At 38.1% G+C, this 27,911-nt stretch overlaps 1 protein-coding gene across 3 annotated transcripts; it reads left to right on the top strand.

Moving 5' to 3' along the window:
- The first annotated feature begins 1,297 nt into the window (after positions 1–1,297).
- Positions 1,298–26,866, top strand: DSN1 (DSN1 component of MIS12 kinetochore complex). 3 transcript variants are annotated; one of them, XM_037812340.1, is made up of 11 exons: positions 1,298–2,317; positions 3,193–3,241; positions 3,465–3,788; positions 5,869–5,942; positions 6,628–6,700; positions 8,386–8,455; positions 21,954–22,013; positions 22,421–22,495; positions 23,637–23,784; positions 24,688–24,775; positions 25,356–26,866. In XM_037812340.1, the coding sequence occupies exons 1-11, from the start codon at positions 2,291–2,293 to the stop codon at positions 25,457–25,459; spliced, it is 1,092 nt and encodes a 363-aa protein (XP_037668268.1). In that variant the 5' UTR covers positions 1,298–2,290; the 3' UTR covers positions 25,460–26,866. The 3 variants fall into 3 exon arrangements, with proteins under 3 accessions (XP_037668268.1, XP_037668269.1, XP_037668266.1); XM_037812341.1 differs by having other exon boundaries at positions 1,300–1,568; positions 8,368–8,455; XM_037812338.1 differs by having other exon boundaries at positions 1,300–2,317; positions 8,368–8,455.
- Positions 26,867–27,911: the final 1,045 nt, after the last annotated feature.

Raw genomic sequence — 27,911 nt, 5'->3', positions numbered from 1 at the left:
AAAGAAGGCTGATGTCAGTGGAGTGGGGAATGATAAGAGAAGAGGATGGATCAGATCACACAGTATCTTACAGAGGAAAGAATTTTTTATATCCTGTGAACAGTAAGGGCCACAGAAGAATTCAAAGCAAGGGAAGGACATAGAGAATGTAGTTTGGATTCATTCAAGCAGTATTCTCACTGCCCCAGAATGGCCGACACTGTTCTGTTCTTGGGACATTGACAAATGAGGAGGGGTGTAGTGCATAGAAGGAACTGGGTACCGTTGAGAGTAGATCTCTGTTTTTAGATGTCTGTTGGAGCCACAGGCTGGAACCACAGGGTGGAAATTTCAAGAAGGCAGATTTCTGCCTCCAATCAGAAAACTTTTCCAAGGACCACACCTGCTATGGAAGGATGACCACAGTCATGCTTCAGCGTCTCCCTAACCCCTTATTTCAGACTTTGTGGCCTGTTCTGATTTCAACATTTGGAGGTTTCAGATTGTAACCATGTAACCACTGTTGTCCCCAAGTAGCCCATTTCCCTTAGCGTGCATCCGGCAACAAACCCTGTTTGGCAACAAGATCCATAACAAAGGGCTGCACAAGAGAGGACCTTGCTGGGTGCTGAGGATGCAGTCTGCTCTTTGAGGGCTCCCAGGCCAGCAAGGGACAATGGAGCAGGCACAGGTTGGGCTACTGGGAGCACAGAAGGGTCACCTGGGGCCTCAAAGAAGGCTCCGAGAGAGGTGACTCCTTAAATGAGACTTAAAATTGGAGAATTTTGTCAGGAAAAAGCAGAGAAAGGCTTCCCAGGCAGAGGGAATGGCTTGAGCAATGGAGCAGAGGCAAGAAGTGGCAAGGGCTGGAGAGAGTTGCAGTTTGAGGAGTGTGGCCTGTGATGACAGTTCTTTAACTTTGTCTTGTGTTGAAGGGACCACAGGAGAAAAAGTTCTATTGCAGGAGTGGGATAGGGCTAAGGCAAACTTGAGCTCAGAGTTCTAGTCCACACTGGAAGACAGAGTCCACATTTTTGAAGTTAAGGAGATGAAGGGAGGGGGAACCATGGCCTAGTGCCGGGGCAGGCCATCAGGAGCTCGCTAATACCCTCTACTTCCTTGAGCTTCTGGGCTTCTGTTTCCCCATTTTAGATGGTCTCTGAGGCCCGTCTGGAGCCAAAGGAGGTGACATTGCGGCTAGTCGCGGGTAGGGACTCGCCAGGCGGGGTTTGGCGGAGGAGGTGACAACGTGGCGGTAACCGCACCAGGAAAGACTAGGACAAGGGGATCAGGATTCGGGAGACTTGGCGCCCACCGGTTTACGCATGCGCTTTGGAGGAAGCCTGCGATACGCGTGCGCGCACGCGCAGACCCTGCAGGCGGCCGGCCGCGCATGCGCTCTTGGTTGGCGGGAGTTTCCGAAGCGGAGGTGGTGGCGCTGACGGCGGGTCGTGCATCAGACCCCAACCCGTGAGGAGAGGCCGTGGCGACGCAGGAGACCGAAGAGTGACCCAGGGCTACGAAAAGAGTAACCTGCGGCTCTGTGTTTCAGGGACCGAGGCTCCGGGCTGAGCGGACGTCTCTCTGAGGTCAGAAAGTCTCGGACGTGGTCCCGCTTGTTCCCGCTCCAGCCTCTTTGGGCGTTGGACCCCTCGGCCCCGCCCCGCCCCGCTGTCTCTGTCGCCCGCGCTGCGGGGAGGCTGCGGAGAGGCTGCGGGGACTGGAGCGTCCCCTTGGGCGCTGCAGGTTCCTCCCGGGTGAGAGGAAACTTGGAGCAGGCCGCGCCTCCCGTTCAAGATTTGTTTGTAGAATCGCCGGTCCAGACTCCAGGACACTGTCTGGGGACACGGCGGAGAGCAGGGGGTCTTAGTCCTGAGTTCGAATGCCGCCTCTGCTCCAGACTGGCTGCGTAACAAGCTTGGACCAGACTTTTTGCCCCTCTATATGCAAAGTAGAATTAAATAATACTTATAGAGTTGTGAAAAGGATGAAATGGAATGACGATGCAAATAAGGCACTTACATAGCACAGGTCCTGGTACATAATAAGCGTTTAACAAATGTTGCTATTACTATCTAAGCTTGAATCTGTGTGATACAGTCATAAGGACTGTGGGAATTTAGATCCTTGAGGGACCCCTCTCTGTTCTATCTTTTCCAGTTTTCCTTTCACATATATTCATTTCTATTTACTAAGCATCCCCCACATACAGATTTCTGCTGGGAGAGAGAAGTGAGCATGGAGGGTAGAGAGAGGCCTCAGACACGTCCCTGTCTTTGGAGACAGTTGTCTGTAGACACTGGGAATACAAATGCAGTCAAGCTGGCGAGACAGACAGGTAAATAGACTTTACAACCACTGCTAGGGAGGCCAAGAGGTGGAGCAACCAACTCTGCCAAAGAAAAGTGACGTGAAAACTTCACATAGGTTGGGAAGGATGAATATGTTTTACACGTAGAAGAACCTATATATGCAAAGATTCAAAAGTAGTACAGAGAATGGTGTATCATTGTGGCTGGAATTTAGGGTGCATGGAGACAGAGGTGGGAGTGGCAAGAGAGAGCTGGAATGGGTAGGTTGGACTAACTTATGAAAGGTCTTGAATACACTTTGGAAAAATGTCTGCAGCTGTATAAACAATGGATTGGAGAGGAGTATCACTGGATATAGGAAAATTAGTGAAAGACTGGTACATGGTGGGGGTGGGGTGGAGGTGGGGGATTATGAGACCTGAACTAAACGAGTAACAGTGGGAATGGAGAAAAGATTAAGAAACCGTTAAGAGGTAGAATGGACAGGACTTTGGATCTGGAGAGTTAAGAATAAGGAGAAGTAAAGGATGATGTAATTTTTCTCATTTGGAAAATCTGGTAGATCATAATGCTGTAAAGGGAATTAGGAACTAGTTAAACACAAAATAATTGGGAAACAAGGTGGGATAGGTATTTAGGGAGATATGAGTATTTCTAGCAATGAGTTCTGTAGAAATCCAGAACAAGAGGACATGATCCCTGCTGATATTCTTGTGTGAAGAGGCGAGGTGAGATGGGTTGGGCCTGTCAGATAAGTAGAATTTCATGGGGCATACATGCTTGGTGCAGAGGGCAGTTCACAGAGGCTGGAAAGCACAAGGCCTATTCTGGGGTGTTAGAACCGCAGTGAGACTGGGGCTAAAATGTGGAGAACAGATCACCTTGTCTTTTCACTCTTCAGGGCTCTTCTTCCAGGATGACTTCAGTATCTAGAACAGAGACTGCTGAAGGTGAGTATAGTAGTGAAATTCATTACTTCTTGCCTTGGGTTCAGGCTTCTGAGCTATACCCAAATGATATCTTGGCTCCTGATAGATTTGGAATTCATGTATTTACAGGGATGCTTCCTCAGTGTTTCCATGAGCTGGGGCATACATTGTCTTTTTCCATGTTTTTGTGCAGATGCTTAGTTGTGGTGGGTTTGATTTTGTATTTTAACTTTTTTATAACAAGTGCTGGAAGAGGAACCAGTGATGTCTAAGACTCATGACCATCAATTGGAATCAAGTCCCAACCGGGTAGAAGTGTGTACTAACTCATCTGCCTCCCTGGACAAGACACAAGGCATTTCAAAGGAAAGAATTCATCTTGGCTCTAGCCCCCCAAAAGGAGGAAGTTGTGATCTCAACCACCAGGAGGGGCTTCAGTCCAGGTCCCTTCATTTGTCCCCACAAGAACAATCTGCCCTTCAGGACAGGAGGCAGTCCTGGCGACGAGCAAGTATGAAAGAAACGAACCGGCGGAAGTCACTGCTTCCCTTTCACCAGGGCATCACAGGTGGGGTGCTTATCTACATAAGACAGTGAAGTTCCAGCTCAGATAAGAGGCAGTGAGGTGTGGTGGAAAGAGCACAGTAGAATAGACTTGACTTCGCTACTTGCTAGCTATGTGACTTCGAGCAAATCACTTCACCTCTCTGAGCTTCAGTTTCTTCATCTATAGTGGAGATATCTTCATCTAAAATGGAGATAATGCCACCCACCTTGTGGGAATATTCTAAGATTATAAGTGCTGATGTAAAACACCTAGTAAGTATTCAGTATTATTCCTATTAGATCACATTATTATGCCCATTGTAATCTATACCAGGAATAGAAATTTTGATTTACAGTTATTCAACACTCACCTCCACTAGAATCAGAGGCATTAAAGATTCTTTCCTGGGGCTTTCTGCCTAATATCTTAAAGTAGAACAGAAGGTAGATGAATTGATTTCTGATTTTAGAATTTATAGCAAAAAACATCAGAGAGAAGATGTACATAAAAATATGTAGAGTGAAAAGCCTAGTTTTTAAGGCTGTTATATTTGAATGTGATTTGTATGATTTTGTGTGAATTTACTATAATTAACTATCTGTAAACATTGAATTACGGGATATAATGTGGAAATTGAGCGCATTTCAGGAAGAACTTACTAGCTGTGTGACCTTGAGCAGGTTACTTAACCTCCTTTGCCTTAAGGTCATTGGAAAACTGGGGATGGTAATAGTACTTATCTTACAGGGTTGTGTGAGATTAAATGAATTGATATATAATACAATACTTGGCACACAGTAAGCCCTCAATTGTTAGCTGTTGTGATTATTTTAAAGTATTGCCTCACTTTCAGGTGGCCAGATGTCTAGAATTAAATCTAGGGGAAAATGGCCACTTAATATATCAGAAAATTGCTGCCACAGTGCCCAGACACTTCTTGGGTGTGCCAAAAAATCATCAGCAGTTCTCTTAAGATTACCCCTACCTTCACCTCTATCCCAGATCATGTGGACTTAAAATTCTGTATAACAGAAAATCATTGGTATAATAACAATGGTCCTGGTCATTCCTGGCCACCTGCTAGGTTTTCTTGGTTATAGGGAGAAGGTATCCTGTTTTTCTTGTCTAATAGCAATGAGAATTAAGAGAGGAAATAAGAACTGCGAACAGCTTAGGCTGTGGGGCAAAAAGACATGTATCTCTCATACTTAAAGCAAATTTTGCTGTATAATAATTCATGTTTCTAAATGGAGATAATGAAAAAAACAGTTTCTACCTCTTAGAGTTTGAGGATTCAATGACATAATTATGTAAAATGCACATAGAAGCCATCCAATTCTGGCTAATGATTCTGTGTGACCTTGGCATGTTTCCTGTTGCCTAGGCTTTGTGCCTCAGTTTCATTATCTGTAAAATGACTTGATAGGAATATTTTTCTCAAAGTTTAATGAGGTGTATGGAAAGCATTTTAAAAAATCTCTTTTATATAACAAGTGTTCAAAAATACTAGCTATTAAAGTTATTATTACATCATTATAAAGAGGTGGCATGGTATTAAGGAAGAAAACACAGGTTTTGGTGACAGACCTAGGTTTGAATTCTGGCTCCACCAATCTCTGGCCTCAGACAAGTCATCTCTCTGAGTTTCAGTTTCCTCATTTGTAAAATTGAGCTAATTATGCTTATTTCATAAGGTTTATAAGAGGACTCTTAAGACAACATATCTAAAGCACATAGTGCCTGACATGTAAAAATGCTCAGGTGTTCATATCTTTCTACCAATGGTGAATATGAATCTTAAAAAAAAAAGTTAAAATTTTGTTTTTTTACCTATCTTGTTTAAAAAGACAGGATTCTAATGTCATGCCTAGATTATTGTGACATTTTTCATAGTTTGGATACACAAATGGATAGACTTCATCCATCAGTGATCTTGGAGAAATTAGATATGACTATATATGAATTCTCCCTTTAACCAAAGAAGGCTGCTTGGGCATTCTTGCCTTCATTTGGGTGGCATCAAGAGGGAAGAAATATTCCAGTTTTCTTACTTTACTAATTCTATAAATATCCAGCTCCTTAATGTGATATTTTATGTTAGAGCTCAGCAGATCCATCAGTGTCAATTTAGCAGAAAGCAAACGGCTTGGCTCTCTCCTGCTTTCCAGTTTCCAGGTGAGAATCTTGGGACTGGGAAATGCTTTCTTTCTTCCTTTCTTTTTTTTTTTTTATATTTTTACAGTGACAACCTCAAAGATACATCAGTACTGTGTAATGCACTGGTTGAGATCAAGAGAGGTTGCCCTCCAATTGTGTTAGTTTAAAAACCAGATTTAATTCCAGTAGCTGATTTCTCCTGGAGTGGGCTCTCTACTAGTGTTGGTGCTGTTGCTGCTAACAGAGTGGCTAAGGGTCAGAGAGTTCCCCAGTCTTGTACCTTTTGCTCCCTGGAAGCAAATTATGGGAATTCTTAGGTGGGTGGAGGTCAAAACCTAAGTTAATACAGACAATTCTGGTTTGATTGTAAACTAAGTCAATATATGACCATGTTAAATAGCTTAAAAAAAAAAGTTGTGTTATTTTGTTATGTATTATATGGTTAACTGGTGCTTACATCAGTTTAGATAAGCAAGTTATTTGTGTGAATTAAATGACCAATTTTCTCCTGAACCCCAAAGCAAAATGTATAGTCTGACCAACAAAGTATTTCTTCCTGATTTGTGCATTTGATTATCTGAAAAGTCTTAGGTATAAAAAGTAAATCATGTTTAGTTTCATTAAACTTCATAAAATTGCACGAATTCAGGACTGGCCTGGAAGATCTTGGTTGCTGTACTGAAAATGCTTTTCTTTTATTTAGTTCTCTATTCAGAAACTTGAACCTTTCTTAAAGAATACTAAGGGCTTCAGTCTTGAACGTTTTCGAACCAAAGGTAAGTTTGCTAAAAATAGATGAGTACACTTTGACCTTGGGCTGTACACTCTCTTAAGGTCAGACAAAGCTTCCCTTGCACGATCCCTGTTTACAAGAACTGCTGCCTCACAAAACCAGCTTCCCTTTTCTTCTTTCTTTCTTTCTTTCTTTTTTTGTAATTGCATTTTAAAAAATAATATATGCTTAAGGTATAACTTCAGAAGGAAGAAAAGTGAAAAGTAAGCCTCCCTACCCAAGCTTCTGGCCTCAGGCTCTGCTCTTCCTTTGAGTCAACCACAGCCACCAGTCTTTTGTGTATCCTTGCAGAAATATTTATTGCATTTCCAAACATTTATACATATTTTTAAATCAAATGAATAATTTACTGTTCTATAGTTTCTTTTTTTTAACCTAACAATTTATCTCGCAGATTGTTCCATATCACACATATGGAGCTGCCTTGACATTTAATAGCCATATAGTGTTCCTTTATATAAATATACCTTATTTGATTTAACCAGTTTATTACTGATGGACTTCTAGTCTTTTCCTGTTATAATTAATAGTGCAATGAATATCTTTACACAAGCCTTTGGTACACATTGCAAGTAAAAATAAGACAAAATCCTAAAATTGGATTACTAGGTCAAATGAAATGATAGGAATCAGCAGATTGACTTACATAGAGGTTGTATCAGTTTTCCCTCATCGACAATATATGCAAGTATCTGTTTTCTCACATTCTCACCACAGTTTTATCAAACTTAGATTTTTTACCATTTGGTGAAAAAAGATATTGTATAGTTTTAATTTGTGTTCCTTTTTCTTTCAAACTGGATAAACATTTTTTCCATTTGTACTTTTGGAACCATTTGTACTTTATTTTCTATATATTGCCTATTTGTATGCTTTCTTCGTATTTTTAAATTTGAGATATTGGTTGTGGGAATTCTTTATTTATTAAGGAGATTAGCTGTTTGTCTCTGATATAAATTGCAAATATTCTTTCCCAAGAATCAATTTTTAACTTTCTAGGAAGTAGCTATTCTCCTACAGTGTAGCTACCCATTAACCTATGGCTAGAAATAGTCAATGTTACCCTCATAAAAGACCCAGAAAACACATAAACTCAGAGTTACCTGTCAGTTGAAATTGTCTCAGAATGGCACTGTCACCTTAATTAGAGAAGATATGCCAAGGTTAGCTTGATGGCTAATTAACATATCCTTTCCCCTCTACGTTCCTTCATCTAAATGTAATTTTGAGTCTAAGCTGGGACCTTTGTTCACCTTATACCCAAACTCTTTGTTTTCCTCCAATGTTTCTCATTATGCTCTTGCCCAATGCCTTACTTCTGTAATATGTTCTCCCTTCCAATGCCAATGATTCAAATCTCTTGAAAGAATGAAATGTCAGGTGCAGATATACCCTTTTAACTGCTTCCTCACCAGTTAAGTATAAAAGTATCATCATAAATGTCATAAAAAGCAGTTGAATACCATTTTATCAATATCTACCTGAAGAAAAAAGATCTTTATACCACTTTCTTGAGGAGGTGAGTGGGCCAGAATGTAACAGGGGACTCTAGAGCTGAGACTACCTTCTATATCTTATATCCTTGGCAGCAGCACACTGTCAAAATTCATATTCTCTTTATTTTATAACATGCAATTTTATTCTCTCTAGTTTCTTCTCTTTCTGAAGAATTGAAACATTTTACAGATAGACTAGAAAGTGACGGAACTCTACAAAAATGTTTTGAAGATCCAAAAGGGTAAGGGAAATTCCTCTTCAGTCCTAAAATGTAATTGAATTAAAACTTTTCATTATAATTAGACCATTGTTTATTTGCTCAATGTGTATTTATCCAGCCTCTTCTATTACGAGACTCTTCTAAATGCTGGAAATATGATGATAAATCAAACAGGTTCCTCCTCTCATAAAGCTTACATTATAATAGGAGAGACAGTCAAACAAATACATGGAAAATAATTTCAGAGAGTGATCATCTAAAAAGTCAATAAATATGATAGGGACTATGAAGAGGTGGGCAACTTTAGCTAGAGTGTTCAGGGAAGATGTCTAATGATTTGACCTTTGGATTGCAATCTATAAAATCTGAATGGTGAGAAGGAACAAACCATGGAAAGAAGAGGAGGAAAGCATTCTTCAGTTCTTTATTAGCCAGGCAAATTGGAGATAAACTCATGTTCTTTCATGTCGGCAAGCAAGAATATTAGCACAAATTTTTAAATGCCACCCTCAAACTATTAATTCTCTCCAGGGGAGATGCTGACGTCTCCAAGCCCCTCCCCACTATGCAACAAATCATGTCACTTGGCTTACATCATGAACTTTTAAGTTTTGGCTTCACAAAGGTCTGCATTTCCACAGGTCCTTAGTATTGACATTGCTAGTCCAGAAAATGAAAAATATTTTACCTCAACATAGCATCTCTTGTAATGAAGTATGTTTGGCCACAGGTGGCCAGAGACGGTAAAGACTGTGTGTCACAGGCCTCAGTACAAAAGTGTGAAAGGTGGCACAACTAATTTTGCTAGGTAGAGTAAAAAGTACATCTGAAGTATTTTGACATCTTCAGTGCCTGCTTCTTTTCCACTAGGATTAATTGTCCAACTGAGCTGAACCATCAGCATAGTCCCTGCCCACCAATACCTTTAAATTAAGTGGGTAGACAAGATTATCATATGAAAAAATATTGTTGAGCCTTAAAAGATTTGAAGGTTTTGATTAGTGGGAGGAAATGATGTGAACAAAAGTGCGATTGACTGAAAACACCAGGTATTTGATGGTCAAGCTGAGTGGGATGGTATGGGACAGAGTTAATATATGTAGTGAGGTAGGTGGGGCCAGAACAGAGAGCCTTAAGTGCGAGGTTAGAGTTGACCTTTCTTCCTTATGCAGTAGAGGTCAGTGTTGTTTTTTTTCCTTTTACTTTTTATTGTAGTGATGTATATACAACATAAAAATTTCCCTGTTAATCACATTCACATATATAATTCAGAGCTTTTAATTATATTCATAGTGTTGTGCTACCATCACCACCATCCAATACCAAAACTTTACAGTCAACCCAAATAGAAACCTGTACAATTTAACCATTAACTTCCCATTCCCTACCCCTACCCCAGCCCCTGGTAACCTAGATTCTAGATCCTGAGTCTATGAGTGTGCTTATTCTTTCATATCAGTAGGATCATACAGTATTTATCCCTTTGTGTCTTATATATTTCATTCAACCTGATGTCTTCAAAGTTCATCCATGTTATCATATGAATTAGAACTTCATTCCTTCTTAATGCTGAATAATATTCCATTCTATGTATACACCACATTTTGCTTTTCCATTCATTGGTTAATCGACACTTGGGCTGCTTCCTTCTTTCAGCAATTGTGAATAATGCTGTGAACATCGGTGTGCAAATATCTGTTCGAGTCCCTGCTTTCAATTCTTTTGGGTTTTTACCTAGTAGTGGGATAGCCGGGTGATATGATGTTTCTATACTTAGCATTCTGAGGAATTGCTAAACTGTTTTCCACAGCAGCTGTACCATTTTACATTTCTACCAGCAATAAATGAATGAGTGTTCCTATTTCTCTACATCCTTTCCAACGTTTGTAATTTTGTTTTTATATTTTTTAATAGTAGCCATTCTAGTGGGTGTGAAATGGTATCTCATGGTTTTGATTTGCATTTCCCTAAGAGCTAATGATATTGAGCATCTTTTCATGTGCTTTTTGACCATTTGTATATCCTCTTTGGAGAAATATCTATTCAAGTCTTTTGCCCATTTTGTACATGGATTGTTTGTCTTTTTATTGTTATACGATTTCTTTATATATTCTGGATATCAAACCTTTATCAGATATGTAGTTTCCAAATTTTCTCCCACTGAGTAGATTGACTTTTCACTTTCTTAATAAAGTCGTTTGATGCACAAAAGTTTTTAATTTTGATGAGGTCTCATTTATCTAATTTTTCTTTAGTTGCCTGTGCTTTGGGTACAGTCTAAGAAACCATTGCCTACCACAAGATCCTGAAGATGCTTCCCTACGTTTTCTTCTAGGAATTTTAAATTTCTGGTTCTTTTTATATTTAGGATTTTTGATCCCTTTTGAGTTAATTTTTGTATATGGTATGAAATAGGGGTCTTCCTTTATTCTTTTGTGTATGAATATCCAGTTTTCCCAGCAATATTTGTTGAGGGGACTGTTTTTTCCACTTGAGAAGATTTAGCAGCCTTGTCAAAAATCAATTGGCTGTAGATGTGAGGGTCTATTTCTGAACTCTCAATTTTATTCTGTTGGTCTATATATCTGTCCTTGTGCCAGTACTATGCAGTTTTGACTGCTGTAGCTTTGTAATTTTTGAAGTAAGGGAAATGTGAGTTATCCAACTTTATTCTTCTTTTTCAAGAGGGTTTTGGCTGTTTGGGTCTACTTACCCTGTTGGAATTTTTATTGGGATTGCATTGACTCTGAAAACCATTTTGGGTAGAATTGACAGCTTAACCATATTTAGTCTTCTAAGCCATGAAGATGGAACGTCCTTCCATTTATTTAGACTTTCTTTGATTTCTTTTAGTAAAGTTTTGTAGTTTTCCGTGTGTAAGTCCTTTACATATTGGTTTAAATTTATTCCTAGATATTCCATTCTTTTAGTTGCTATTGTAAATGGATTTTTTTTCTTGATTCCTCCTCAGATTTCTCATTGCTAGTATATAGAACCTCAACTGATTTTTGCATGTTCATCTTGTATCCCACCACTTTGCTGAACTCATTTATTGGCTGTAGGAGCTTTGTTGTAGATTTTTTGGGACTTTCTATATATAGGGTCATGTCATCTGCAAATAGTGACAGTTTTACTTCTTCCTTTCCAATTTGGATGCCTTTTATTTCTTTTCCTTGCCTAACTGCTCTGGCTAGAAGTTCCAGTACAAGGTTGAATAACAGTGGTGACAGTAGGCATCCCTGTTTTGTTCCAGATCTTAGAGGGAATGCTTTCAGTCTTTTACCTTTGAGTGTAGTGTTACCAGGGGGGTTTTCATATGTCCTTTATCCTGTTGAAGAAGTTTCCTTCTGTTCCTATTTTTCTCAGTATTTTTGTCAAGAAAGGATGCTGGAATTTGTCCAATACCTTTTCTGCATCAATCAAGATGATCATGTGACTTTTTTTAAATTCAATTTTATTGAGATATATTCACATACCAATCATCCACAGTGAATAATCAGTTGTTCATATTACCGTCATATAGTTGTGCATTCATCACCATAATCAAAGTTTGAACATTTTCATTACTTGAAAAAAAAAAAGAATTAAAAAGAAAGTTAGAAAGAACACCCTAAACATCCCATCCCCACATTCATTTAATTTTTGTCTCCATTTTTCTGCTCATCTGTCCATATACTGAATAAAGGAAGTATGAGCCATGAGATTTTCACAATGACATTCATACCATGTAAGCTCTATAGTTATACAATCATCTTCAAGAATCAACGCTACTGGGTTGCAGTTCAGCCATTTCAGGTATTCCCTTTTAGCTTCAGTACACTAAAAACTTAAAAAGGATACCTATATGATGCATAAGAATAACCTCCAAAAATGACCTCTCGACTCCATTTGAAATCTCTCAGTCACTGAAACTGTATTTTGTTTCATTTTTCTTCCTTCTTTTGGTCAAGAAGACTTTCTCAGTCCCATGATACAGGGTCCAGGCTCATCCCTGGGAGTCATGTCCCATGTAGAGGGGAGGGCCGTGAATTTACCTGCCAAGTTGGCTTAGAGAGAGAGGCCACATCTGATCAACAAAAGAGGTTCTCTGGGAGTAACTCTTAGGCACTATTATAAGTAGGCTTAGCCTTTCCTTTGCAGTAACGAGCTTCATAAGGACAAGCCCCAAGATCTAGGGCTTGGCCTTCTAAATCAGTAGTCCCTAATGCTTGTGAAAATATCAGTAATTCCCCAGGTGGGGAAGTTTAATATTTCCACATTTTTCCCCAGTCCCTTAAGGGGGGTTTACAAATACATTTTTATTTTCTGCCCAAATTGCTATGGGATGTATTGGGGCTTCACACTGACCTGTACACACCAACCAAATCTCACTCCTTATTCATGTAATTATGGTGTTTGAATAAACTGACCATACATGCAGGTTAAATTACATAGTGTGATACAGAAAATATAGATTTTGCACTGAGTAAAACATCTTTCCTTTGGTCTCACACAAAAGTTGAAGTTTTAAAACACCATCAGTATTGCCCTTTATCCTTTAGAATGATTTGCCTTAGTCCTAAACAGCTTCATTCATATCTCTAATTGAAATCTGAATTCTTTTTCTTTTTTTTAACAGGTGCTGTAAGGGGTAATACTGACATTCATAGCTGCTGAACTTTAGCGTTGAGTCTCAGGTGTCACACAGATACTCAAAGTTCCAGGAACCGAGCAGATTACATGCCAAGTGTTCAGCATCTCAGAATTCAGAGATAACTAATTCAACTCAGAAATAGATTTGACTGCTGTAAGAGTTTGCAATCTAGGGACCTTTACAATAAGCCTTCCCCTGATAATCTGTGTTCTAAGATTCAATTCTCAGAGTTTGCACATTATAGTTAATCTGTATTAGTGCAGCTGCTCAATATTCTATTGAATGCATACACTACAGTTCACCATTCCGTTCATCAGTTTGGTGTATCTTTAGGCCACTTCAGCCATTGCAAATTGTGAATAATGCTGTCATAGACACCAGTGTGCAAATGTCCATTTGTATCCCTGCTCTCATCTCAGTTCTTCCAATTATGTACCCAATAATGGGGTTGCAGGACCTTATGGCAACCCCACACTTATCTTCTGTGGAACCACCACACTGCCCTGCAAATGGGCTGCAGTATTCTACTTCCCCACCAATAGTGAATAGGTACATCCCTTTCTCCACATTTTCTCTAGCACTTGTATCTCTGTATTTTTTTCCCCTGCAATTTTATTGAGATATATTCACATACCATACAGTCATCCAGTATCATCATATAGTTCTGCATTCATCATCACAGTCAGCCATTGAACACATTTATTATTCCAAAAAAAATTAAAATAATAAGAAAAAATAAAATACAATAAAAAGGTCAGACAACAACACCACCACCAAGAATCCCATACCTCTCCCTTATATGACCCTCTTATAGAGCATTTGACAGCAGATCATGGGGTTTTGTCCTTCAGTTTGTTAATGTCGTGTGTCACATTAATTGATATTATTCTTCCAAACCTGGAATAAATCCCAATTGATCATGTTGTATAATTCTTTTAATATTTGATTTGCTAGTTTTTTTTTGAGGATTTTTGCATCTATATTCATAACAGGTTGGTCTGTAATTTTATTTTCCTTTAGTATTAACTTTATATGGCTTTGGTATTAAGGTGATACTGGCTTCCTGTTATAAGTTAGTTAGTATTCCCTCTTGTTCAATTTTTTGGAATAGTTTGAGCAGATTGGTATGAACTCTTATTGGAATGTTTGGTAGAATTCAACTATGAAGCCATCTGGTTCTGGTCTTTCCTTTGTGGAGAGTTTTTGATACGCTATTCAATCTCTTTACTTGTAATTGGTCTGTGAGGTCTTCTATTTCTTCTAGAGTCAGTGTAGTAAGTTATTTGTATGTTTCTAGGAATTTGTCCATTTCATCTAGGTTGTCTTAATTCGTTGTCATACATTTGTTCATAGTATCCTCTTATAATCCCTTTTATTTCTGTGGGGCCAGTAGTAAGGTACCTCCTCTCATTTCTGATTTTATTTGTTCATGTCTGCTCTATTTACTTTGTCAGTCTAGGTAAAGGTTCATCATTTTATTGATCTTTTCAAAGAAAAAATCATATTGTTTTATTATTCTCTATTTCATTTATTTCTGCTCTGATTTTTGCTTGCTTTGGGATTAATTTGCTGTTCTTTTTCTATTTCCTCCAGGTGTGCAGTTAGATCTTTGATCTTAGCTTTTTCTACTTTTTTAATGTAAACATTTAGGGATGTAAAATTTCCCTCTCAGTACTGCCTTCGCTGCATCCCATAAGTTCTGATATGTTGTGTTCTCATTTTCATTCATCTCAAGATATTTACTGATTTCCTTTGTAATTTCTTCTTCGATCCATTGATTAAGAGTATGTTATTTAACTTCCATATATTTGTAGATTTTCCAGTTCTTTGCCTGCTACTGATTTCCAGCTTCATTCCATTGTGATCGGAGAAGATGCTTTGTATAATTTCACTTTTTAAAAATATATTGAGACTTGTTTTGTGACTCAACATGTGGTCTATCCTGGAGAATGATCCATGTGTGCACTTGAGAAGAATATATGTCCTGCTGTTTTGGGTTGCAGTGTTCTGTATATGTCTTGTTAGGTTTAGTTCATTTATCATATTATTCAAATTCTCTGTTTCCTTAATGATCTTCTGTGTATATGTTCTGTCTATTTATGAGAATGGTGTTTTGAAGTTTTGAAGTCTCCAACTATTGTAGGGGTGTCTATTACTTCCTTCAGTTTTTTAATTTTTTTTTTTTTTTTTTCTTAGAGAAGTTGTGGATTTACAGAACAATCATGCATAAAATACAGGATTCCCATATACCACCCCACTTGCATTGGTGTGGAAAATTTTTTATAATTGATGATATCATTTCTTTTGAAATTCTACTTTTGTTATTGTTGTTGTAGGCATTTTAATGACATGGAAATTTTCTACAATATATTGTTAAGTAAAAGAAAAAAGCAGATAATAAGATGATATATACAGTTTGAAAGGTATCATATGACTATGGAGATACACACACACACACACACACACAGGGGCTTAGAAAAGAACTAGGTATGTAGGGCAAAATATGAACAGTGTTTATCTTGTACAGTTAACATTTTAAATTTATTGTTTGTGTACTTCTGTATCTTCTATGCATTTTTTTGCAATTCTATTTTTTAATAGTAGTTATATTTGTTACAATTGATGAAATATTATTTATATAGTACTGTAAGTAATGTCCATAGTTCATGTAGGGTTTTTTTTTTTTTACCTATATCCCCAACCTATTTTTTTTTATGCATGTCTTTATTGTTTTACTCATCTACCCATGTACAGGATAAAGGGAGTGTTAGTTCCAAGGTTTTAAAAAACACACAGTCACACAATAAAGACTATATAGTTATACAGTCATTATCAAAGATCAAGGCTACTGGATTACAGTTCAACAATTTCAGATATTTCCTTCTGGATATTCTAATATGCTAGAAACTAAAATATCTATATAATGAATCAGTATTCATAATCATTTGTTAAATCATAATTTCTCATTTACACCTCCTCTCTCTCATTTGATCATTCTCTCAGTATTCAGGAATATCTGGGTAATGAATGACCACTTTAACTTCTTTGTGCTGAAAAGGGGTGTTGACCTTATGGGGCAGAGGAATGAAACTGGTTTATGTTCTTAGATACTGGTAACTCTGGGTTTCAGAGTTTATTTTGCATAGGAATAATCTGGAAGCCTTAAGTTTCTGGAAAAATAAACTTACTAAGGAAAACTTTTATAGAGTTGTAGATAGAGCCCAAGGTATTCTTTAGGATTTTCAGGAATACTGTTGATTGGGGCTTTGCATACTGTGGCAATTTGCAGTATCTGGTTGAATTTTGCTTAAGAGTAACCTCCAGAATGACCTCTGGGCTCTATTTGAAATCTCTGAGCCACTGAAACTTTGTTTTGTTTCATTTCTTTTCCCCCTTTTGGTCAAGAAGGCATTCTCAAATCCACGATGCCAGGGCCAGGCTCATCCGTGGGAGTCATGTCCCATGTTGCCAGGGACACTTAACACCCCTGGTAGTCATCCCACATAGCAGGGAGGGCAGTGAGTTTATTTGCAGAGTTGGCTTTAAGAGAAGGGGCCACATCTGAGCAACAAAAGAGGTTCCCTGGGGGTGACTCTTGGGCATAAGTTGGTTTAGCTTCACCATTGCAGAAATAAGTTTCATAAGGGCAAGCCCCAAGATCAAGGGCTTGGCTTATTAAATTGCGAGTTCCTAATGCTTGAGAAAATATCTGGAGTTCCCCAGGTCTGAAAGTTTAATAGTTCCACATTTTAAACTTTGCAAATACTTTTTTATTTTCCACTCAGAATAACACTAGAATGTATCAGGGTATTACATTAACCTGTATAGAGTAAGAAGATCTCATTCCCTATTCTAGATTCCATGCAGTTAGGTTGTTTAAATTAACTGACCAGACAGGTTAAATTAGATAGTGTGCTAAAGAAAATTTAAATTTTGGACAAAATAACGATCTCTTCCTTTGGTCTCACATTGAAGTTGAAGTTTGAAATACAGACATTATTATCCCTCACCCTGTATTCTGTCCTAACCAGATCTGCTTCATTCATATCTCTAATTGAAGTCTGATCTGTTTATCAGCTTCTTTAACATTTGCTGTATGGAGTAATGCTGACTTTCAGAGCTGTAGAACTTTTAACTCTGAGTCTTGGGTGTCTCACATACTTAAATTTCCAGGGAACTACCAGATTATACACAAAGAGCACAGCATCACAGAATTTAGAGGTAACAGTTAAAATTCAGGAATAGATGTGACTGCTGTAAGAGCCTGCAATCTAAGAAACGTTTCAATGAGGCTTATTGAACACTCTGTACTCCTTAATCATCAATTGCCCAACCTCTGCCCACTTTCTATCCCCTGATAACCTATGCTCTCAAATTCAATTCCCAGAGTTTGTTCATTATAGTTAGTTTATATTTGTGAGACCATACAATATTTGTCCTTTCGTTTCTGGCTTATTTCACTTAGCACAGTGTCCTCAAGGTTCATTCAACTAGTTGCATGCCTCACAACTTCATTCCTTTATGCTATCCCTCAACATCCCGTCGTATGTATACACCACAGTTTGCCCTTCCATTCCTCAGTTACAGTACCCTTAGACCACCTCCATCCATTGGCAATTGTGAATAGCGCCACCATAAACACCAGTGTGAAAAAATATATATTCATATCTCTGTTTTCAGTTCTTCTAAGTATATTCTTAATAACGGGGTTGAAAGATAATATGGCAACACTATACTTAGCCTCCTGTGGAACCACCACACTGCCCTCCAGAGTGGCTGCACCATTCTACTTCCCTACCAACAATGAATAGGTTTATCTCTCTTTCCACATTTTGTCCAGCACTTGCATCTTTCTGTTTATTTTTTAAACAGTTTTAGTCACACACCATACAATCCAACCTAAGTGTTTAATCAATGGCTCCTAGTATAATCACATGGTTATGCATTCACCACCAATTCTATATGAGAACATTTCCATTTCTTCTGCAAAGAAAAAAGAATAGAAAAAAAAAAGGAGGGGAGGGGAGGAGAAACAACGAGAATCCCATACCTCTCCCTTAGGTCCCCCTCTTATTGACATTTAGCTTTGGTATATTTCCTTTTTTTACAATTAATGAAAGAATATTGCAATGTTACTGTTAGCTATAGATCCTAGTTTGCGTTAATTGTATTTTTCCATATACCATCCCATTTTTAAAACCTTGCAATGCTGACATTCATTTGTTCTCCCTCATGTAAAAACTTTCTTATATTTGTACATTTAATCCCAGTCATTGTCTACTCTAGGTTTTGCTAAGTTATACAGTCCCAATTTTTATCCTCTATCTTTCCTTCAGATGTCATACATGCCCTTAGCCTTCTTCTTTCAACCATACTCACACTCAGCCTTATTCATTATATTTGCAATATTGTGCTACCATTACACAGTATTTTGCTATCCATTTCTGAATCTTTACCATCAATCTTGTTAAACATTCTGGACTCTTTCAGTATCAAATGCCCAATCTCTACCCTCTTTCTATCTCCTGATAACCTGTGTTTTCAACTTTAACTCTCAGAGTTTCCTCATTATAAATTAGTTCATACTAGTGAGACCATATGGTATTTTCCTTTTGTTACTGGATAATTTTGCTCAACATGATGTCCTCAAGGTTCTCTATGTTGTTGCATGTGTTGTGACTTTATTCTGTTTTACAGCTGCGTGATATTCTGTCATATGTAAATACCACAGGTGGTTTATCCGCTCATCTGTTGATGGACATTTGGGCCGTTTCCACCTATTGGCAATCATGAATAATGCCACTATAAATATTGGTGTGCAAATGTCTGTCCGTGTCCCTGCTTTCAGTTCTTCCAAGTATATACCTAGTAATGGGATTTCTGGATCGTATGGCAGTTTTATACTTAGCTTCCTGGGGAACTACCAAATTACCTTCCAGAGCGGCTGCATCATTCTACATTCCCACCTATGGTGAATAGTGTACCTTATTCTCCACGTCCTCTCCAGCACTTGTAGTTTTCTTTTTTTGTGTAATGGCTATTCTAATTGGTGTGAGATGTTATCACATTGTGATCTTGATTTGCATTTCCCTAATGGTGAAGTTGAGCATCTTATATGCTTTTGAGCCATTTGTATTTCCTCTTTGGAAAAGTGTCTATCAATGTCTTTCACCCATTTTAAGAATTTGTTTTTGTTGTTGAGTTGTTAGATATCTTTATATATTCTGGATATTAAACCCTTGTCGAATATGTGGTTTCCAAATATTGTCTTCCATTGAGTATGCTACCTTTCTACTTTCCTGAGAAAGGCCTTATACACTCAAAAGTATTCAATTTTGAGGAGATATTGTTTATCTGTTTCTTCTTTCATTGCTTGCACTTTGTGTGCAAGGTCTAGGAAACCACCTCCTACCACAAGATCTTTAAGATATTTCCCTACATTATCTTTTAAAAATTTTATGGTCTTATGCTAATGTTTAGGTCTTTGATCCATTTTGAGTTAATTTTTATATAAAGTATGCCAATATTTCTGCTGCAGTCTCTCTCCTCTCTTTTATTTCCCCTAAGTGCTCTGTGGTATATGGCACTCCTCAGCAGCTTGTGCTCTGCCCTGGGCCTTTGTGGGGTTGGGTCCCTATACCTGGATTTGCGTGGGGTTCTAACTCACTGCTGTGACTGGCTCCATAGTCTGCATCTGTGGTGGGAAGGACACAGACCATGCTGCTTAGGTGCCACTCCCAAACTGCATGGGACCAAGTAAGGGGTAGGTGTCCTGATTGGTGTCTTTGGGAGGAAAATCTACGTACACTTCAATTCAGGATTTGTTGAGCCTTTCTCTAGTCACTTATCTTCCAGAGTTCTAAGCAAATGGGATTTAATAGTTGATTCTGAAGGAAGATTTTTCCAGGGGAAGTCTTATATCGCCATTTTGATGATGTCACCATCATAGTGTTTTTAAGCAAGAAAGAAAGTTAAAGTGATATTTTAAGAAAGGTTAATCTAGTCATGGCGTGAATGGGATTTGAAGGGAGAAATAGAAGATAAAGAGACCACTCAGAAAGCTGTATTACTCAGTACAAAAGTAATAAGGAGTCCAAGAATAAATGTTTGTTGAAATATAAATTTTGAACAACTTTCAGTCATAAAAGTCCTGTAAGGTATCATGGTATTAAAAACAAGTGCTTTTTATAATTATGTTAGGTTATTTGTTTTTCTTAATCCTTTGCTTTGTTTTGTTTGAAATGTGTGTTTTTTTTTGTTGTTTGTTTTTTAAGTTTTCAATAAATAAAGTTAAAAAAGTACCTCTTGACCTCACCAATATGGACTAACTACAATGTGTAAACTCAGAATTGAATCTTAGAACATAGCCTAACGTGGACATGATTATTGTAATAGTCCCTAGATTGTAAGCTCTTATAGCAGTTAACTCTATTCCTGAATTGTAATGCCTATCTCTAAACTTTGAGATGCTGATCCCTTAGTGTATAACCTGATTGGTCTCTGGAACAATGTGTATCTCTGAGACACCTGAAACTCAGAGCTAGAGCTCAGCAGGTATGTCAATATTAGTGCATACAGCAACTGTTTAAAAAAAAGCTGAAAAAGAGCCCAGACTTCAATTACTGATGTGAATGAAGCAGATCTGGTTAAGACTGGGGCAAACCGGGCCAAAGGGTAAAGGTTGAAACTGAATGTGTTTTAAAACTTCAACTTCCATATGAGACCAAGGGAAGAGGTGTCTATTTGGTGCAGAATCTGTATTTTCTAAACAGTATAACTCTACAGTTGGTTTGTTCAAACACCACAATTACATGGAACTTTGAATAGGAAGTGAGATATGGTAGGTTAGTATAGATTAGAGTGAAATAGTGACACATCTCAAAGTAATTTGGGCAGATAATAAAAAATATATTTACAGCCTCCCCCTCACCCACCCCGAGGAGCTGGGGGAGGGTGCAGAAGTGCTGGACATCCTCACCTGGACTGGTGTTGATGTCACAAACATTGGGACTGGCGATTTGATGTGCTGAGCCCTCGATCGTGGGACTTGCCCTTATGAAGCTTGTTACTGCAAAGGAGAGGCTAAACTTGCATGTAATTGTGCCTAAGAGTCTCCCCCTGAGTACCTCTTTGTTGCTCAGATGTCGCCTTCTCTCTGTCTAACTGAACCACCTCGGCAGGTGAACTCACTGCCCTCCCCTCTACGTGGGACCCGACTCCCAGGGTTGTAAATCTCCCTGGCAACGCAGGATATGACTCCCGGGGATGAATCTGGACCCGGCATCATGGAACTGAGGATATCTTCTTGACCAAAAGGGGGATGCAAAATGAGATGAAATAGTTTCAGTGGCTGAGAGATTTCAAATGGAGTTGAGAGGTCACTCTGGTGGACATTCTTACTCACTATATAGATAACACCTCTTAGGTTTTAATGTATTGGAATAGCTAGAAGTAAATACCTGAAACTACCAAACTCCAACCCAGCAGTCTGGACTCCTGAAGACGATTATATAATAATGTAGATTGCAAGGGGGTGACAGTGTGATTGTGAAAACCTTGTGGATCACACTCCCTTTAGTATATGGATGGATGAGTAGAAAAAGGAGGATAAAAACTAAATGACAAATAGGGTGGGATGGGGGGGATGGTTTGGGTGTTTTTTTCACTTTTATTTTTTATTCTTATTCTGATTCTTTCTTATGTAAGGAAAATGTTCAGAAATAGATTGTGGTGATGAATGCATAACTATATGATCATACTGTGAACAGTTGATTGTAAACCATGGATGATTGTATGGTATGTGAATATATTTCAATAAAACTGAATTAAAAAAAAAGTGCCTCTTGAAAGATTTGTATTAATCTCGTAATCCTATCTGTATTCTAGAAAATCATCAGATTTGTGTCTGGAAACATCAGTAGCTGAGATGAAGGAATACATAGCAAAGTAAGTGAAATTGAGAGAATCTTTGTTGGAAATGTAAATTCATTCTCCATCAAGGGAAAATAACTAAACCTGGGAAAAGTGAATAGTAAAGTATCTTTCAGAGTGTGGTTTATATCCATATTAGAAGTTAGAAGATTGCAATTGGGATTTTATGGGCTGTCCTGATAGCCAGTTTCATAGAATGGAGTATAGGGAATAAGGAAATTAAGTCAATTTTAAGAACTCATGTTTGATTCTATTAAGTTACTTTAATATATTCTGAATCAATAGAGATTTCTAATTTTTTATTGACTTTTAATTCAATTCTTAGAACCAAAGTATACACCTATTGTATTTACTGGTGCCCTGAGTGATTCAGAATGAGATGATCAAAAATTAACTGACTTTTTTCCCCCCTAATTCTGCAGATTTTCTTTAGAACGTCAGACTTGGGAACAGCTCTTACTGCATTACCAGAAGGAGGCTGAAGAGATATTATCCAGGTTAGATTTAAGAATTGGAAATAGGAAGCTGTCTTTTTACCTCATAGAGTTTGATTTGAATTGATTTTGGTTCTATTAGCACAAATTGAATGTTGAGTCCTTTCTCACAGGCCAATCAATTCATCAAGCCTCTGTGAAGTGTATATTAGTACTTTGTGACAGTAAATGAAAAGTGAAGGGGAAGAGAAAGTTGGTCTGAGAACAGAATTAGCTCTTGTTCTGTATCCTTGACTACCATTCCACATCCTGGGGGAGACAGGCATATCTCTGCCCTTACCTGGCAGCCTGGGGCTGGGCCAAGAACAGCAGTGAAGGGACTTCAGTGAGCACATGACCTAGAAGGTGCAGGTGTGGGAGAGACCCCATGGCCAGGGCCCTCATGGAAGATCAAAGACATGAGAGGGGATTGTGGGGGAGGGTGTACAGGAAAGAGAGTGTCTTTGTCTGGGTCCTGAAGGCATAAGGAAAGTGGGAAAGTGCTAGATTTTGATTTAGTTAGACATCTAGCCAATGGTTTTAAACTTCTTTGTCAAGTAGAAAACAACTCGAGAAAACTACTACTACTACTCCTTAGTTCTGTGACTTTGGGCAAGTCACTTAATCTCTCTAAGTCTTAAGATCCCTATTTGAAAATCGGGATGATAATATACCTACTTCACTGGGTTATTGTTAAGTGTTAAATGAGGTAACTAATGGAAAGTGCTTAGCAGTGTCTGGCACTTAGTAAGTACTTAGTAATTTATAGTTGTCTTTATTAAAGGATCATCAGCAGTTTCCATGGAGTCTCCATCCTATTCAGTTATTTTAGATAATTGAGGTAGGCAGCTTTTTTTTTTTTTTTTTTTTTTTAATGGCTCATAGATACTAACTCAGGATAGCAAGCCTTGACTTCGCTCTATCCAAGTATAATCCTTGTTATATATGGACCTTACTGTTGGGTGGAGTCAGTGACCTGAAGCTTTCAGAGATTTCCTGGAGTTAATGGTATAAAAAGATTAATACTGAATGGACAATCATTTCAGAACCTCGTATTAATTAGAGAACCTATACTTAGATTACAGTGGAACAATATTGATTCAGGTTAATAAAGCCTTATTAGAAGATTTTTCCAAAGTAATCAAATTTTTTGTTTTGTTTTTAGAGAATCAACTGAAACTAAAATTACTGAAATTGAAGTGGAACCTATGAGATATCATGGGTCTTCCCAGAGTGAAGTTCTTAATACAAAACCTGATTACCAGAAAATATTACAGAACCAGGACAAGGTCTTTGATTATATGGAGTTGGTGGTGAGTTGGCTTATATTTATATGAGTTACCCAGCTTTGCTACCTTATAATCTTTGGAAATTTAAAACTCCTAGGGAATATTTGTAATAAAATTGGATAAGTTTATTCAGCTCCACTTGAGAAAAACTGAAGTGGCAATACAAACATAAACAAGTAAATATATGGTAATAAGTGCTAATAAAGCAGTGTAAGGGGGATAGAGACTACAGGGACGATGGAAGGTTGCTTTTTATAGAGAGTGGTTATTGAAAACTTCTCTAAGGTGACATTTTAACAGAGGCTTGAAGCAAATGAGGGGGGCGAGCTATGAGGACATGTGGGAGAATATTATTGCATTAATCCAAGTATCAACAGTATGGCACTTGAAATAGGATAGTTCCTGAAGAGTTTATTTACAAAGGGATTATGTATAAAGATGTGGATTTCAGGTTAGTGAAGTAACCTGGGGCTTAGAGGCAGCTGAGCTGTTATTACCCCTATGCCCTAAGGAAGGAGGGGAGGAGCAGTTACTGTGACACCTGGAGGGAGAAAGTCACCTATAGTTGGCTGGTTTAAGAGAGCCATGATTTGAGGGTACACCTAACCCTTCTGGGAGCAAGCCTGAATAATAAATACCCAGACCTTGTTCATCTCCCTCCCACTTGGGCTCCCTATTAACCAAACCCAACCAGGAGCCAGAGGACATGAGATCCTATTACTAGAGGTCATACAGGTCAGCCTCCTCAGTCATAGGCAACGTGGAGAAAAATGAAGTATAGACCTCTAGGAGCAAATAAAAAATGCCCAACATATACATTCTAGGTTGAAAGAATAGCCAAACGCAAAGTTCCTGAGCAGGAGCTTGCCTGACATGTTTTAGGAACATCAAAACCCTAAAAGCTTATGACTTGTCCTTTGTCTGCAGATGGATGAACTGCAAGGATCAATGAAGCAGCTGCATGCCTTTATGGGTGAAAGTACCCAATGTCTCCAGAAGGTGTCAGTACAGCTCGGTAAGCATGCCTCTTGAAAGGACCCAGGGCATTGGGTTATTTTATATCTGATAGCCAATCCTTTGGATACAAAAGTGCCCTTCAAAGCATGTGGTCCCAGAGGATGAGGCCTATATCACGTGATTTTTTTCCCCCTGACAATAACTTATAAGTTGTGGGTATTCAGAGTTAATGAGAAATTTCCAGATGTAAATTCAACAAAAGCCCAGCAAACTGAGAAGTAAATCTCCATGAACTGTGTTGTTTTGGTAAATCCAAGACTTAAGAAATTACCCGTTGCCTTTTCCTCTTCATTCTTCAAGAATTAACTGAAATGACACTAACATTACCTCTCTGTAACTTTTCCTGACCTTTTCCAGCCCTAAATTATTTGTAATACATACCTTAATTTTCTTATTTATCATATTGCATTATAGTTGTGGCTGACCTTCCTTCCTGCCTGCCATCTCATCGAGCACAAAAACTCTCTTTTGTCATTGTAAAGCCCTTCAGTGTCTGGCACAGTGTCCACATAGTAAGTTTTCAATAAATGTATTATGGATTCAATTGAAATTTAATTTCTGGCTCCTTTTGTCTGCAGGGAAAAGAAGCATGCAACGATTAGATCGTTCACCAGCTCGAAAACTGCTCAAGCTTCAGCAACGAAACCCGCCTGCCACACATTACTCTGGATCTTGTCAGTGACCTTATGCAGCCTTTCTGCCACAAGGCTTTCAAAAGAAGAGGGATGGGAAGAGTGCCCCAGCACATAGCGACTGTCTGGCAGTCTGAGTTGGTGATCTCTGACAGTCAGTCTGGAGGCCCTCTTGCCTTTCAGGACAACTGTGAGACTATAGAGCACTTCAGTTTTTTTCTTAAAGTGCCAGAATTCATGCAGTCAAAAGAACATCATTGTCATCAAAAGTAATTTCCATGGAAGCCTAGACACTTTTTCCAAGAATGTGTAAAATGTTTGAAACTTCTTTTTTGGAATGACCTTCGGAACTAGTAGCCCATTCTTTTAAATATCTGTGGTCAGAAATATTCATCCTGTGAAGATGTTTTGCAGTTTTTGAAACAATTCAGTCATTTGGGACGAAGTCCAGCGAAACATTTTGGTCACCAAGTTGGGTTCTGATTATCAAGGAATTGGATTGACTTTCTGTTGTAGCTTTGAAGGTGGTTTTAGGTAGGTGAGTTTGGAACATTGTTTACATCATTGCGATATATATATATCACTTCACAACATGTCCAAATCAAAGGAAATACTCATTTTGCATGTCCTGATTTATAGTGTGCTTTAGCTTTTAATAATTGAGTTGACATCCTAACCCTTGGTCCCATGGCAGGAAGGGGCTAAGCACTCCTTTTCATTGTTGTCTATATGTGTTAATTATAAAATTACCCATAATTAAAAACTTTCTCTTGTCTTTTTGTATATTTTCAGTTTATAAAAAATAAAAGGCCAGGAGGGCTTAGCAGAAAATAGAATTCTTTGCCAAGCTGCTAAAGTGAATATTATTATAGAGATATGCTTCAGTATTAATTACCAATAAAACACCAACTAATTTTTTTAATTAAATTGTTTTATTGAGATATTTTTAATCTTTATTCTCAGATTCCTCTAGAAGGACAAAAGCCATTTCATTTAAATACCTAGTTATAAGCCCAGTCAGAAACCTTGGTCCAAGCACCAGTTAGTGAGAGTTGATGTCTCTTTACTTTGACCTACATTCATTCTTTATTCATTCACATATATACTGAGTCCCTGCTTTGTGCTAGGCACAGTTCTAGGAGCTGGAGAGTGCAAAGAACAAAAACAGACATGGGACCTCCCCTCAAGAAGGAGCTTACAGTCTAGTGAGGACATAGAGAACAAGAAGAGAAAACTTCTCTGCAGAAATGATGTTTTAGCTCATTTGGGAAGGGTGGAAGAGTTAAATGGGGCAAGTGTTCCAGGCAAAGGAGTAGCATTTACAATAGCCTAAAGAGACAAGGATGGTAGAACATTCTGGAACACTAAAAGAAGATGAGTAAAGTAAGTGTGCTAAGCCCTAGTAGAAGAGCCACCTGAGACAAGGATAGTTGAAAGTCATTGGAAGCCTTTAAGAAGGGGAGAGAAATGATTAGAACTTTATTTTTAAAAATCATTCTAGTTGTGTGAAGAATAGATAGAAACAAGCAAGCTATGTTGCTCATGGGGCCTGGAACATAGTAGGTATATAACTTGTTTGTTAATAATTCTGTCATGAACTATGATGGGGGGGAAGCCATTTAGCTTCTTATCTGTAAAACTAGAAGAATGATAGAATCTATATCACAAGGATGTTACAAAAGGATTAGATCAGATAATATAGTAAGTTATTGAAATTTTGGGAATAGATGAGATTATCCAGAGTACAGTGTAAAAAGGTAAACCTTGGACAGCTCCAAGGAAGCCAATATTTAAGAATCAGAGAGGTGGTGTTAATTGCCTATTCTCTCCCAAGCAGAGTAGTATAATGGGAAGAATGTAGACTTTAGAGTGAATCTTCATCTTTTATCCTTCATTTCCTCCTCTGTAAAATGGGGATAGAACACGTCTCTCCAAAGATGGTTGCACCTTCCTCCATTTTTTTTTCTTATTATTGTGTCTGTAGACTCTCATCCATGGTAGATTGTTTCCCTAAGCATTTTTTTTTTAAAGAAGTTGTAGGTTTACAGAAAAATCAAGCATAAAATACATAGTCCCATATATCCCCCTATTATTAACACCTTGCATTAGTGTGGTACATCTTAATAGTTTAGAAAGAACGTTTTTATAATTGTACTATTAACTGTATCCCATCTCCCTGTGTTTTGCTATTAGGGTTGTTAGCTCATCTTTAGTGGTGCTTTTTCTGTGGGAATCTTGTCAGCTAGTTTGTGTCCTACCAGAATAGTTTTGTGTTTGCTTTGACTAAATCCCAGGCCTCTTTCCTGTTGGCATTTTTTGGGGAGGGGAGGGCTAGGAATTATTAACAGCTTTATTGAGATATAATTCATCCTCCATTTAATTCACTGTATCGTATTGTATTTTTTTTGTAAGAATTTGTTCAAACTTGAGAATAAGTGTGTTTCCATTTGAGTCTTCAACAGCTAAAAATAAAACAGAAAAATAATATTTATTGAACTCTTA

The sequence above is a fragment of the Choloepus didactylus genome, chromosome 19, assembly GCF_015220235.1.
Source record: "Choloepus didactylus isolate mChoDid1 chromosome 19, mChoDid1.pri, whole genome shotgun sequence".
NCBI lineage: Eukaryota > Metazoa > Chordata > Mammalia > Pilosa > Megalonychidae > Choloepus > Choloepus didactylus.
Note: the sequence above shows the minus strand (reverse complement) of the source record. Positions and strands in the feature narration are given on the sequence as shown.